At 40.5% G+C, this 15,230-nt stretch overlaps 1 protein-coding gene across 1 annotated transcript; it reads left to right on the top strand.

The window, feature by feature from the left end:
* The first annotated feature begins 2,750 nt into the window (after positions 1-2,750).
* nkx2-1 (NK2 homeobox 1) lies at positions 2,751-5,604 on the top strand. Its single transcript, XM_021573847.3, has 2 exons — positions 2,751-3,463; positions 4,284-5,604. The coding sequence occupies exons 1-2, from the start codon at positions 3,097-3,099 to the stop codon at positions 4,949-4,951; spliced, it is 1,035 nt and encodes a 344-aa protein (XP_021429522.1). The 5' UTR covers positions 2,751-3,096; the 3' UTR covers positions 4,952-5,604.
* Positions 5,605-15,230: the final 9,626 nt, after the last annotated feature.

Genomic DNA, 15,230 nt, shown 5'->3' with positions numbered 1-15,230 from the left:
AAATTGTTTTGTGTTGCTGTGGTTCACTTTGGGTAGAATCCTGAACCGTTTTTTACGGATAAATATCATTGAGCGATTAACGCGTAAAAGCGGTATTACGCAGGATTATGCTCAGAGCTTGGAGTCAGCAAACAAAGAGGGATAATCAAAATATTCACCCTTGTTTCCTCAATCGGGCACACGTGTTATTGTGATATAATATTATTGCAATTTGACAGTATATGTAATGGTTTAATGCTATCAGAAGTGACACCATGCGTCGTATCACTCTGGTTTGTTTGAAATAGATGTGACCACAGCAGGTTTGTCAAACGTGTGATTAACGAGACTAAACTGTCTAACGTTGGCACGATGAAAACCACCGATTCTAGATATCTATTCAATATGTATTTCACATCATAGCCACCAGAAGACGCTGTCTTGCTGTCTTTCTTCGGTCCAATGTCTGTCCAGGGCCTCGACATCCAAACGAGAAAGGCTTATCAACACCGGGACTGTTTGTTCTGCTTTCCTAAATTCCTCGATGTGTTTTATTCGACATCACGTCAATTGAATGTTTTCTTCTCGTTTATAAACCTATATAAATGATCTCCAGCGTGCACTGCGGTACGGATAAAACATTGAAAGTAGGACTGCACATTACCAAACTATTTCCATCTATAATTTCCTGAATATCTTGGAAATTACATTTTTTTTAATCAAGTAAATAGCCAAATCAGATTTCTTCCTTTGCACTCCGAAATGTATAAATCCATCCAACATATCTTATACTATATCCCAGCCAATTCATTTCCACAACCGCATGCAGGCTTAAGCTGAGGCGATACGAGGACATGCCCTCTGACTGTCATACCAATGTATTTTGAAAAGCCTATTGGAGAGGACGATATCAACGAGAACACTGTTACAGTAATAATGACGTTATCATTAGTAGGCTAGTAATAGTGATAACCGTACGTGTAGTGTTATTTATTGTTGTTGTTGTCGATTGCTGTTTTTATTAACAGGACTATGGTTGTTCATATAGTTTCATTTCATAACAATCATAACAATCATAATAATGAACACTTATAACAGTTATTATTATGAAATATGATTAATATTGAGTGAGTTGTTTATTTCGTGGGGTGTCAAGGCATGAAAGCGGATCTACTGCCTTCCTGTATACGTTTAGATGTTATACTTCAGTTTTAGTTTTTCCTTGCAGAAATAATACATATGAAACAAAGCATGTATAAAGACAATGTTTATGACAACGCAAATGAGAGATAAGAAATTCACCAAATAATAGCCAAATAAATTTTAAAAAAGGTATCTTAATTAATAACGTAATAAAACAACAACCAAAATCAGAGGCTTTATGCTACGTACAATAACAACAAAAATTGTTTAAATGTTTTGTTGTTGTAAAATAACAAAACAATAATCAACAGTCAAGTCATGCAGACAGATTGATTAACCATGTTATTATTATTATTGTTATTGTTGTTGTTGTATTCCACCCACATCAATGTACAACGTCCTCAATAATGGAAAGTTATAGGCTACAATTAGCCTACTTCCTTCAATTTATTTGTATATAACATTTTTGTCATGCTCTTTGAATAAAGTGAACAAAACACTGTCCTTTGATTATAGCGCGCGTAACTCGAACTACACCAAATATTCCTTCCTTTGACATGAAAATAGTTTAGGAAAAATCGAATTCTATGGTCATGCCAGGACTGCGGCCTTTCCCTGTAGTGTCATTTTTCGTTGGAAAGGTGAAGGGGAAACTAAGCACATTTGACTTTTACGCATCCATGAGCAGTGCAATCTGATTGAGTTAGACCATTATGGCTCCTTGGGCATCAGGGCGAGAGGCGGCTCACTGAGGACGACTACCTGACGTGTGGTGTGGTTCTCCCTGCCTATCTACTGCTGCAGAAGGAGAGTACAGATACTTGAGCGCCGTTAACTTTACAAGAGAGCCTTTCCTGAAACGCATTTTCGTTTGACTGGCTGCATGGCTGTCTGATCTGAGACGACGAGACGAGTGGAGCATCCGGATTTGGGGTGACACGCCGCTCTCTCTCCTCGCGCTCAACTAATGATAACAAATAGAAAAGGGGTTAATCATTCACGCGCTGCCACTTAACACGCGGATGTGTATTTGTTTACTTATCCGTCAATTTTCCTCCCTTGTAGCAGAGAGCAAGTGCACTTTTGCATGTTTGAGTAAGATGCGAGCATAATGCAAACACGTCTGCAATCAACCAGAAGCCTCTCACGCCCATTAAAAGTCACTAGTTCAACTCAAGCTTTTCTCAGAGTACAGAGCTTGTGTCCTAAATGGCACCCTATATTCCCTATCGTGCACTATTGACCATCAGCAAAGAAACGTGGTTAAAAAAGTACACTAAATATGGAATAGTATGCCATTTGGGAAGTGGTCGGGGTGGGTTCCCCAGCTATGAGACTCTCAAGTCCGTCTAGGCCCCTTTTCATCAAGAGGTCTTCGTAAACATCACTACAGTTAATAAAGTGCATTGTGGTGCATGTGCCCACTGCTATCATTATACTGCTGCGTGTTTGTCAACCACAACACAACAAACCCACCTACCTACTGCTAATAAAGTAGCCTACCTACTATCAATAGCCTATAATACACAGGTAGTCAATGTGCATGCACTTTGGTTTATGGAATTGTGGGAGGGAAGCTGCAGAGCGCATTCTGTAGCTTGGCCAACATGTAAGTCAAATTATGCCTTTGGGTGCAACGAGGTTGAAAGGAGAGGAGGATAGAGCTGCTTTGTATTGTTGCCCTAGTTGGTGATGCCCCGCCTCTGATGCTAGACTTAAACCTGGCACCCTGCTAAAACAAACGGAAGCCAGCAGCACCAAGCTCAGCCCAGCTCAGCTCAGCTCCCACTCAATGCAATTAAGGCGGAATTCAGTCGACTCTCCTACCTACGTGTTCATCTAGCAAGGATCGACGTTGAGTCAACAGGAACCAAAGAGAGAGAGAGAGAGAGAGGGGCTTTGGTCCCCCCAAAAAAACAGAAGGAGAGATTGCCTAGCCTTCTAATTTCTCCCCTCTCCACCTGCCCCAGAACAATGTCGATGAGCCCTAAGCATACGACTCCTTTTTCTGTTTCCGATATCTTGAGTCCTCTTGAGGAGAGCTACAAGAAAGTAAGTATGGAGAATAACAATTTAGGGGTACCTCTCGCGTCTTACCGGCAACCGCAGGTGTCTCAGGCGGCGATGCAACAGCACCACATGGGCCATAACGGGACTGTGTCCGCAGCGTACCACATGACCGCGGCAGGGGTGTCCCAGCTGTCACACACCGCGATGGGGGGCTACTGTAACGGCAACCTAGGCAACATGAGCGACCTGCCTCCCTACCAGGACGGTATGAGAGGCAGCGCCACTGCCACCGGCTGGTACGGAGCCAACACAGACCCACGATTCTCCACGAGTAAGTATACATTTTAGTCTGCATGAAGCCGAACAGCTGAGGGTATAGCTTTTTTTATTAAGCATTATTAAGCAAGTACGCTAGTCTACACTAGAGCCATATGCTCTAGTCTGCACTGAAATTAGCGATAGAAATTACTGAAACTCTTTGTTGTTGCTTCCAGTTTTTGCATCGATACTGATAGGTTATTGTTTCACTAAGAGGGAGTGTTGGGTATATTCATTGTTAATCGCCCAATTTAGTGACCCACTCTGTGCCTTTTTTTGCCAGTCTAACAATATCATGTTTACCATGTATATATGAACACGTTTCATAGAAAGCTGACACCACCTGAAAATGTCCTTCGCTTTTTTCGTTTATGATACATTTAGGCCAAGATTGATGCTTCTAATAGTCTATTTGATTTAAGAGTATTGTCACTCCGGTCTGTAAAGATATATTATAGACACCTGTTGGTGGTTTCTACTCTATTGTGAGTAGCCCACAGAGGTTCATGCACCTGTCACGTGGGGGTGTATCGAATGCGTTATTAGCCTATTATTCATCTGATTGCACTAAATATATAAACGATATAATTCCGTTAAAATAGGCTACTAATTATGGTTTGGTCATTTGTCCGTTAGGAGAAAGACCTGTGAGTGACGTGATCATGTTAGCCTCAGTTTTTAAGGAAGGGTCATATTCCGACACGTTAAATTCAATTAATTCACATTGAGTATTATTTTATGGTTAAAGGTATTGAAGCGTTATAATAATATTATTTTTTATTATTATTGTTATCATAATCATCATCATCTCACTGGCCTATTTCTGCTTTCAGTCTCCCGCTTCATGGGCTCTTCCTCGGGCATGAACATGGGCAGTATGGGCAGCCTCGGCTCCCTCGCGGATGTGGGCAAAGGCATGGGCCCGCTGTCAAGCACCCCGAGAAGGAAGAGACGCGTGCTGTTCTCTCAGGCTCAGGTCTACGAGCTCGAGCGGCGATTCAAACAACAGAAGTATCTCTCGGCGCCCGAGAGAGAGCACCTGGCGAGCATGATCCACCTCACCCCCACCCAGGTCAAAATCTGGTTCCAGAACCACCGGTATAAAATGAAGAGGCAAGCTAAGGACAAAGTGTCGCAGCAGCAGATGCAACAGGATAATAGTTCCTGTCAGCAGCAGTCTCCTCGGCGGGTGGCCGTGCCCGTGTTGGTGAAAGACGGCAAGCCATGCCAAGGCAGTGCCCACACTCCAACCACTACTGTCCAGACACACCACCAGCAAGGGGCCAATGTTATGATCATGTCCAGTAATGGTTCAGGCCTAGGCCAGCACCAGGGCCAGCAGGTGGTTAGCGCAGATCACTCTCCAGACCTAGCACATCATTCGACCAGCCCGCCGTCTCTCCAGACCCAGGTAGCTAGTCTCTCTCACCTGAACTCATCCAGCGCCGAGTACGGGACAGCCCTGCAGTGTTCTGCTCTCTTATACGGCCGGACATGGTGACAGCAAGACAAACTATGATCACAAACAAACAACACTGTTGTCAAAGCTTTCGCAGAAAAGTCCCTCAACAGAAAAACTAACAAACTCGGTTACTTTGTATACATTTTCAACAACACCACTTGGTGCATTTGGTTCACGCTCTTCTAAAATGTTATTTACTCTTTCGGAAAGCCATGTTGGATGCGGACAGTAGGAGGGGAAGAAAGAAACTTGAAAGACGAAGTGTCGAGTCCATGCGATTTCAAGACTCGCCTTGAAGGTGGATTTTTTATTTATGTAAATTATACTGAGAAGGTATAAACGGCTTACGTCAAGAGGTAGGCCTTCTCCTGTGTGTAGGTCATTGGGCTAAAGGTCTCAATAGAAAAACTGTGGGTGCTTTTCAACTTTTGTCACAGAAGACTCTGGTTTATAATAGATTTAATGTAAAACGTAGCTTGTATATTTCTGTCAAAGTTTTGAATTGAACATATAGCCTAGTTTTTAGCAATATGTTGTACAAAGTTTTTATGCTTTTGATGGTTTGTTGTTGGTTCTTTTAGTTATATCGGTATTTGTACGTTTTATTTACTTGTAACTTATATAGATATTTTACTTAAATACAGCCAAACAATCCTATTAATAAATTATGGAAATAAAATAATTCACATCCATTTATTGAAATTGATTTGTATACTGTTTCAGAGAAGAATATATAGGCCTACGAGAAACATTGAAAATGTGTTTTCAGAAAATGATATAGGCCTATTAACAACATCATTTTCAACTTATTATTATTACTATTATTATTATTATGTTATTTATTTTCTATATATTTTTAAATGTAACCTTTATTTAACTAGGCAAGTCCGTTAAAAACAAATACTTATTTACAATGACGGTCTACCGAGGAACAGTGAGTTAACTGCATTGTTCAGTGGCACAACGACTGATTTTTACCTTGTCAGCTCGGGGATTCGATTCAGCAACCTTTCGGTTAATGGCCCAACGCTCTAAACAATGGGCTACCTGCTGCCCCAAAACAGTGTCTATAACCCACTTTAGCTTGTCGATTCAGTAGGCCTCAATTTATACCGACATTATTTAGCTGTTTTATTAGAATAGCCTATGTTAACCACACACAACATTGGCTTATAAGCAATGCATGACTAATGAAAACCTGTTCCTTGACTAGGTGTAATCCAAATTGCTGTTACAATATGCTTGCTTGGTAGACTAGCCTACATTGCTATTAGCCTAATGCTAACTTTTGCATGTAAGAGCTCGAACCCAATTCCACGTTTTTTTCGTCACGTTTATTATAGCTACCATCAACGACTGTGCGTAATAAGGTTAATGGATCTCTGTGACCGTTCCTACAAAACGCGGCTCTTCACAAATCGTATATTAAGCTAATGGATAATTGTGTACACAGTATCTCACTTGGATAACGCTGAGTAAACCCAGGCCAGGCCATTGTGTGCTGTCGGCGGCCCTTTGGTTCTAACTTTCTTGTATTCTCGGCTGCGGGCCTGTGTGTTTCTGGTTTGGGTGAGTCAGTTAGGTGAGGCCCCGAGGCGTTCTTTTTAACAGTGGGGATCAAACACGCGTTGGCTGAAAGGAAGTCTTATCGTTCAAATCCCTGCCCAAACAACTGTATTCTTCTCAAATAACTTCGCAAGACAAATCTCTTCGCTTCTTATCAGAGGTAGGCTTACGTTTATCAATAATCAATCAGTCAACTGGGATTGAAAGGAAAATAGCGTGCCCATAGCCACTCTTTACGTGGTAGGCCTACTGATAAATCGCCTTTAACCTATAGAATTTGCAACAAAAACTTTTGATAGCCTACCTATTTTATTGAATTGTTCTAAATCTATAGCACGTAGGTCCTGGTCACTATTTCCCACTGTGCAAAAACTGGTTGAATCAACATAATTTCAACAAAAAACATTTTTTAAAATGTGATGACTTGAAACAACGTGGAAAACGTGGATTTGCAAAAAGTCACCAATTTAAGTTTTTTTTTTCACCCAACTTTTAACCAAAATCCAATGACATAGTTCATTTGTTGTTGATTTCACGTTGAATTCACTTTTGTTGACAACTCAACCAAATGTAAATCAGAACAAGATGCCTGTGCCCAGTGGGTTCTTTAATAGTCTCTTTTATGAGATTTTTTTTGGTTTGTTGCAAACTTCAATGTAAACATGTCGCAGAAGAGTGACCCGAGTCTAAACCACATGAAATTGCCAGCCTTGCACGGGGATTGAGACTTAAATCTAGACCTATCCAATCGGATATTATTTTGACTGAGTATGTTCATGCATTTGACTCCAGCGCGTCATAACATTTGCATGCCGTGGGGCAGATATTTTGCGGTTCTTAATCGAAAAGGTTTTAACATACTCCAGAATATAAATGGTACATTTCAAATGAATTGTTTGAGACGGGCCCATAGGTCCATAGTGTGGAAGGACTAGCTGTGTGTTCTCTTGTAATTTAGCTGTTAATTACCTTGATGTAACATACTTCCTGCAACTAATATTATGATATTATATTGGTATAGATTATTAATACTATTCATATTAATATGATTTATTATTGTGATCATTATGGGAATTGCAAGTATTTCGTAGTCTTTATGATAAGTCTATTATGTCATGACTTGTTTGATATAGCCAATACGTGCTCCCCCCGCAAATGCTAAGCGATTGAACAACGACCCAAAGTGCTTTCTCAAAATACTTTAGTCTTATCCGCACTGAGCCCCTAAATAAATATTTCAGTATGCTATACGACGCCCACGGTTACACTATATTCTCTTTATTTTCATGCATTATGACAGGATATTTGCGTTATGCTCTTTAGAATATTTAGACGTAAACTTGAGACACTTGACAGACATCATGAGATCGTCTTTTGCCAATTATCAAACGGCTGATTCAAGCAGCAGATTGTGCAAACATATGAAGAACAATATAATACTCTCATCAAACACTTCTGTCAAGTGGAGAAAAGTATAGTTGTATACTCGATTATTATGTTTTAATGAGCTCTCAAAAGAGTTGCACTTCAAACAAGCAAACATCCTACATCATCAGCATTTCAGACTCATGCCAACCAATGGTAAACACTTCACATTTAGTGCAATGCTCTTTTCAATACTGTGCATTTGACCTAAAGGGATTATTAACCTAGTTTCAATATAGCTTATTGATTTTGATAAGACTAATGACACAGGTGGTTGTGCATGCGCTTGCCCGGTCCTGGCTACATTGCAGCGTTGGGCTATGACAAGCCATTATTGGAAGCACGCCTTTGGTCGCAATGGGGTTTTTGAGCAAGAGCTTTCTTCCACACAAGGTGAATAGCCTAGCGTAGCCAGTTTTCCTTTGAATCGGCTACAGCATTATGGCACAGGTGCAGTGAGGTTTCCCTGGCTGTAAAACAAGTCGCTGGTACATCTATCGGCTCAGTGACAGACGTATCATCCATCCCACTGGCACATACGTCAATTCAACGTCTATTCCACGTTGGTTCCACGTCATTTCGTGGAAACAACGTTGATTCAACCAGTGTGTGGACTTACACGGTTCACTTTATCTCGCTAAATATGATTTGGAATAAGCATTGTTTAAGAGATTTTAGGACTTTACGAATAGACTAATATTTAATTGAAATATAGGCTACTAATCGAATGTCAGGAATAGTCAACGGAATTAACAGAGCACCAAACGCCTGTCGTAACCCTGCGTCAAAGCGCAGCTGTGCATGGATTTGACTGAGGCACTGATTGTATTGGCGCTCTACTTTTCACTTAAAGTGGATCATTCAACCAATTGGGCTTTTCGTCGATTATTTTCTATATAAACTATATTGTACAAGCCTCTAGCATTCTGGGTATAGAGCCTATTTGCTCTGTGCTAGCTCAATTTGATGTTTGATATTATATACGGCAACCTCTCACCCTCAGCATTGTTCTTCCCTTTTGCCTAAGCATCACATCCCGTCTGTGTGGCAGTCTATATATGCCTGCCAGGAAAATGTCAACCGTATGAGACGTATTTCCAACCCATCATCTGTCCTATATTAGTTCTATGGCGACATGCGTAAAATGAGATCTCCGCTGTCTGCAAACTGATGTAGTTTGCTTGTTTAATCGACCCATCTTCTACTAGTATGATATAAGTTAATTAACATTGTATCAATACTTTATTGGTTTTAATTGTGTTGAGTAAACACATTCCAATTGTTTGTCCATTTCAATACATTATTAGGAAATTTGATATACACCGGAGCACATGATTTGAACCCATTAACGCCGCTCGTGGATTGGAAATTAGTCTGAATATTTCACACATACTTACATGGAATTATGACTATAGCTCTATTATAAGAGAGAAATCCCAAAATGTCCATAGCTTCCTCAACTTCCAAAGAGATTCAGTCCTCTGTCTGCTAACTCAATATCTATTTTTATTGGGATCTGGTACTATAGTCCTAAAGTCCTACCATTTCCCTAAAACTTGAATTCAGTGAGAATTCGGGGCATTTTCAAACGAACCCTTTGCAGCATCAGATAGAACAGAAAAGCGTTCGATTAAGTATTTTGTTGGTGTGGTTTTGTTCAGGATGAGCTCTGAGAGGCTCAAGCTTACATTATTACCATGTCTGTGGCGCGGTGTGTGGTCTTTTTGTTGGGCTTGTAGCTGTTCAGAATGACTTGTTGGAAGCGTGTGTGCTCTCATTGCTCTCTTTAAGACTGGTCTTTAGACAGACACATTGTACAACTCCGGCAAGTCCTCCTTGCTTTATACTCCCCAGGTCTCCACCAACCCAAAAGCAATTAGTTCCTAATCTCAAGGCAATCATATTTGAGTTGCGCGTTTGTTTCCCTTATTTACTGTCATTTAAAATGCAAAAATATATTTAGGGCAGCCTATAGAACTTGTAGATACCCTCATTATTTCGAGACTATCAGTGCACTATAGCCATTAGACCACCTTAGTTGAGGATAATTTAGTTGAGGAACAAGAGGTAGAATGGCTAACTTCAGGTTAAGTTGTAGGCCTGTGATAAATGAATCCAATGTTAATCAAGGGGGGTCCAATTCTGAGTGGAATACCATAATTGTCTTAAACGCATCAAAGTTTTGCTCCTCAATTGATAATTAAGTCAAGTGTTACAACTTTTGACCATATATGGCATTTTCTTTGGAGGTAGCGTTGATTTTCACATGCATTTCCAATCAGGGAAATATTTGGAATAAGTAAACAGAGCTTTAAACAAACTGGCATGCAAAACAAACCAACATTTTCTGGAAAGTGTCTCCCATTTGGCCTCGATATTTTTACACCTTTGACTTCAGATATATTTTAATAATATCCCCTAGATTCTAATTAGCATAATACAACAATCCCCATAAAAATGAAGATTGATCTGCGGTGGAAGGTGGCAGAGATATATCCACTGTTTGTCAGAACGGGAGACATCCGGATAATCGGTCTTCTCACGAAAATGTCTGTAGTATTTGAATGGTTTGGCCTACAAAATGATGGTGTTCTCCGTTTTACTCTACGACCCCCACGCGCGTCATGGGACTCCTCTGCAGGTAACCAGGTACGGGGCTGAAAAATGGAATGGAAGTGAATGGGGCATTTCCATGTCAAAGCTATACAGATAATTTCAACATAAAAAAATTCCCTGCGCTTTCTTGTATCTCATAGATATAGGACAACCACTTCAGAACATACTTCCTTTTGATTTATTTTTGGACTATCTGTTTTTCTTTGTACTGTATGAATCAGTTATTCAATGCGTTTCTGAGGGGTAATATCATGATATCAGTAAGGCCAAATTCAATGTTTTATCAAATAATGTTTTATAAATACAGGTCAAGTCGAAAGTTTGGGCACACCTACTCATTCAAGGGTTTTTCTTTATTTCTTTTACAATTTTCTACATTGTAGAATAATAGTGAAGATATCAAAACTATGAAATAACACATATGGAATCATTTTGTAACCAAAAAAGTGTTAAACAAATCAAAATATATTTTAGATTTTAGATTCTTCCAAGTAGCCACCCTTTGCCTTGATGACAGCATTACACACTCTTGGCATTCTCTTAACCAGCTTCACCTGGAATGCTTTTCCAACAGTCTTCAAGGTGCTCCCACATATGCTGAGCACTTGTTGGCTGCTTTTCCTTCACTCTGCGGTCCAACTCATCCCAAACCATCTCAATTGGGTTGAGGTCTGGTGATTGTGGAGGCCTTGTCATCTGATGCAGCACACCATCACGCTTCTTCTTGGTCAAATAGCCCTTACACAGCCTGGATGTTTGTTTTGTGTCATTGTCCTATTGAAAAACAAATGATAGTCCCACTAAGCGCAAACCAAATGGGATATCACTACAGAATGCTGTGGTAGCCATGCTGGTTAACTGTGCCTTGAATTATAAATAAACGGACAGTGTCACCAGCAAAGCACCCCCACACCGTCACACCTCCTCCTCCATGCTTCACGGTGGGAACACATGTGGAGATCATCCGTTCAACTACTCTGTGTCTCACAAAGACACGGCGGTTGGAACCAAAAATCGCACATTTCGACTCATCAGATCAAAGGGCAGATTTCCACCAGTCTAATGTCCATTGCTCGTGTTTCTTGGCCCAAGCAAGTCTCTTCTTCTTATTGGTGTCCTTTAGTAATGGTTTCTTTGCAGCAATTCGACCATGAAGGCCTGACTCACACAGTCAACTCTGAACAATTGATGTTGAGATGTGTCTGTTACTTGAACTCTGTGAAGCAATTATTTGGGCCGCAATTTCTGAGGCTGGTAACTCTAATAAACGTATCCTCTGCAGTAGAGGTAACTCTGGGTCTTCCTTTCCTGTGGCTGTCCTCATGAGAGCCAGTTTCATCATAGGGCTTGATGGGTTTTGCGACTGCACTTGAAGAAACTTTCTAAGTTCTTGAAATGTTCCGTATTTACTGACTTTCATGTCTTGAAGTAATGGTGGACTGTTGTTTCTCTTAGTTTATTTGAGCTGGACTTGGTATTTTACCGAATAGGCCTGTCTTCTGTACACCTCCCCTACCTTGTCACAACACAACTGATTGGCTCGAACGCAATAAGAAGGAAAGAAATTCCACAAATTAACTTTTAACAAGGCAAAACGTTAATTGAAATGCATTCCAGGTGACTACCTCATGAAGCTGGTTGAGAGAATGCCAAGAGTTTGCAAAGCTGTCATCAAGGCAAAGGGTGGCTACATTGAAGAATCTCAAATATAACATATATTGTGATTTGTTTAACACTTTTTTGCTTACTACGTGATTCCATATGTGTTATTTTATAGTTTTGATGTCTTCACTGTTATTCTACAATGTAGAAAATAGTACAAATAAAGAAAACCCCTGTAGGTGTCTCCAAACTTTCGACTGTTACTGTGTATTTGATTGCCTACCTACAGGGGTCCTCAAATTCAATATTAAAAAGCTAAATTATCCTTTGTATGATCATCTTAAAACAATTCCACATGTTACTGACTCATAGATGAATCAGGAGGATGTCAATAACAAGTGGGTTAATTTGGGCCTTAATGAGTGCAGACAGCTGTCCCTACTGACAGGACGACTTCGTGGACGATGTCTGCCTTGATTGTTTTAGATAGATTTGACCGGCAACTTTGTGAGATCAATTACGAGTCTTGCTAGCTTACCTAATGATGCTGATTTTGAAAACAAATAGCATATAAGATAAGCTTACTCGTTTCCGAAAACGAGACATTTCGCTATTTTCGTTAGCCTTTTACTCATGTAGCCTACAGAAACTATTCGTTAGCCATGTGTACAAATAACAATTTCACGTCAAATTCAACATCCCTGAAGATTATTTTCAAAATCCCAATTTTTGGTTTTCTTATTATGGACAGGCCTACAGCTTTGACGTTAGGAGCAGGGTATGGGGTGGAATAGCTACGCCTCAATTTGGCGCTGTCCAAGGTTCTGCAATCCACAAGGCGATGAGCGTTTACCAAACCGCCCGGCGTCAGAATTCAAAATGACTGTCACCCATGTTGGAATCAATACAATCTGCTATAGTAAAGCATGAAGAGTGACTGGTCGAGGGTGAAGCTTTATTTAATCTACTTAAACCTTATGTAGGCTATATATAGCCCAGGCGTCTGCATGGTGGCTGCATGGCGCAGAGAAACGTTGGACTGCTCCGGAAAGGATTCATGTGGTTCTAAAAAATCTGTGTTTGAGGTCAATGCATTGTTTACCAGCTCGAATTCGAACCGATCTGCAAAATGGTTTGTGAACACTTTTATAGGTAAAAGCCTATCTGATACACAAATGTGAATACCGCTTGTTGGCTATTCTGATTTCTCGACAGTTTGACACAAGACAGTTAATGTAACTCTGAATAAGGAAGAACTTTAGTAAAAACGACTTAATTTTGCCTCCTTGCTAAGAGTTATTTTAACAACATCACACTAAGCAAGCATTCCTTACTGTGCTGTACATGACAAATTGGACAATTACACTGTAACTGCAATCACCTCCTCTTTAGTAAATCTTATTGTCAAACTGGTAACAAGAAATCTTTAATTGTCCTACATTTATCTGGATCTTGAAGCCATTGTGCGAACAGGGCACCCGAGGTTCATTTGCGAAGTGAAATACTTGGGCTCGATCCCAAATGGCATCCCTTTCCCTATATAGTCCATTACTTTTAGTGGGATATATAGGGAATAGGTTGCCATTTGGGACGTAGTCTTGTCATGCAAAGCGGAGTACAAGATGCTGTATAATACTTGACCTTTTCAGCATAATTGTTGCAGCAGTGAAATGCAGGGAGCGCATTCAGAGCCCGGCTGAATAGTCTTTTCCCTCATAAAGGAACAAAAAGACACATTTTTATACCTTCGTTTTTCATTTGGTTTTGTTTCTTCTGTGAACATTATTATTTTAATGGCTATAGTCTAGTCTAGCTGCAATCAGTCAGCATTCTGAATGGGCGAGGAGCGGAGGGAGAGGAGACATGAATTGTAGAAATGTCATGTCTCCATTTTTTGTTGTTGTATGGGTGAGAAAATGCATCATTCCATTGACGAGTTGGGTTTTATTTTCAAATGGCCATTAAAATGTACACGGAATGGTTATTTTGCGGATTTTATGGGTCATTGTTGGAAATGAGCACCCGATTTCCTGAAAATGTTATTCCAAATGAATCAGTCGAATATACTTACGTTAGCCTTTATATAAATTGTATTATAGTATAAAACAAACCTTTTCATTTGTCTTTGATGAACTTTTAAGATGTTGTACTAGGACTACTTCAGTTGACATAGATCACCAATAGTGCTCTCGCAAAATAGGACTTATTTTTCGTTGGTTGCAAAACATCCTTTAGTGCCGCTTTACAAAAAGGCACTACTGAACTTAACAAGACCCAGGTCAGGCAGGCACGGCTGTCAGTGAGGCTGTGGACATGTGTAGCATCTCAATCACAGGCTTTCATTGATACAGACGTTAATTAGCCACATTTCTCTGTGGCCCGGCAGCCCGACTGAGCTAACCTAAAGTCTGCTCTGAGACAGCTGAGAAGCCACATGCCATGTGGGACTGGGCCCCTCTCCCATCACACTTCCCCCTTCTGGAGAAGCTCACATGATGGGGTCTGATAAGTATTCAATCACATTCAAGTTGTATATATTCGGGTGGGGGTGGTGGAAGTATGCGCGTCAATGTTATTGCTCTTGTTTAATTGTGGGGTACAAACGGTCTGCTATAGGTATGGGAAGGCTTTTATTAATAAGAGGTGCATCAGCCCGCTCCAACAGGGGCTTTGCCATGCATGGCCTTGTAGGCTACTGTACCAGCGGGAGTCCTTTAGTAGCTACTGAGCCATTACTAAACGTGTTAACACGAGGTCTTTACTAAGTGGCGTGTAATCGTCTCTTTTCCCTGTCTCACTGTCGAATCCCACCATCCCCCACTAAAGCAGCTGTTTCTATATTTCAAACGGCAAAAAGGTTTAGCATAATGTAACTTAATTCGAGGACATTGCAAGACACCTACTGAGCTTCAGTCTGCTCTCACAACGAGTTTACTGATCTGGATAAATGTATTTAGAGGAGATGAAATGGAGGCTCTCCCTCCCCTGCCACAGTCAAATAGAGAAAACAGGCGTTATTAGGCTTTAATACAGCAATAATGAACCAACCACACCAATTACGGGAAAGATGCGGCTGGGCAATTTTGCGCCTCATTTACACAATTGACTG

Source organism: Oncorhynchus mykiss, chromosome 19, assembly GCF_057628025.1.
Source record: "Oncorhynchus mykiss isolate SJ-2025 chromosome 19, ASM5762802v1, whole genome shotgun sequence".
Taxonomy (NCBI): Eukaryota; Metazoa; Chordata; class Actinopteri; order Salmoniformes; family Salmonidae; genus Oncorhynchus; species Oncorhynchus mykiss.
Note: the sequence above shows the minus strand (reverse complement) of the source record. Positions and strands in the feature narration are given on the sequence as shown.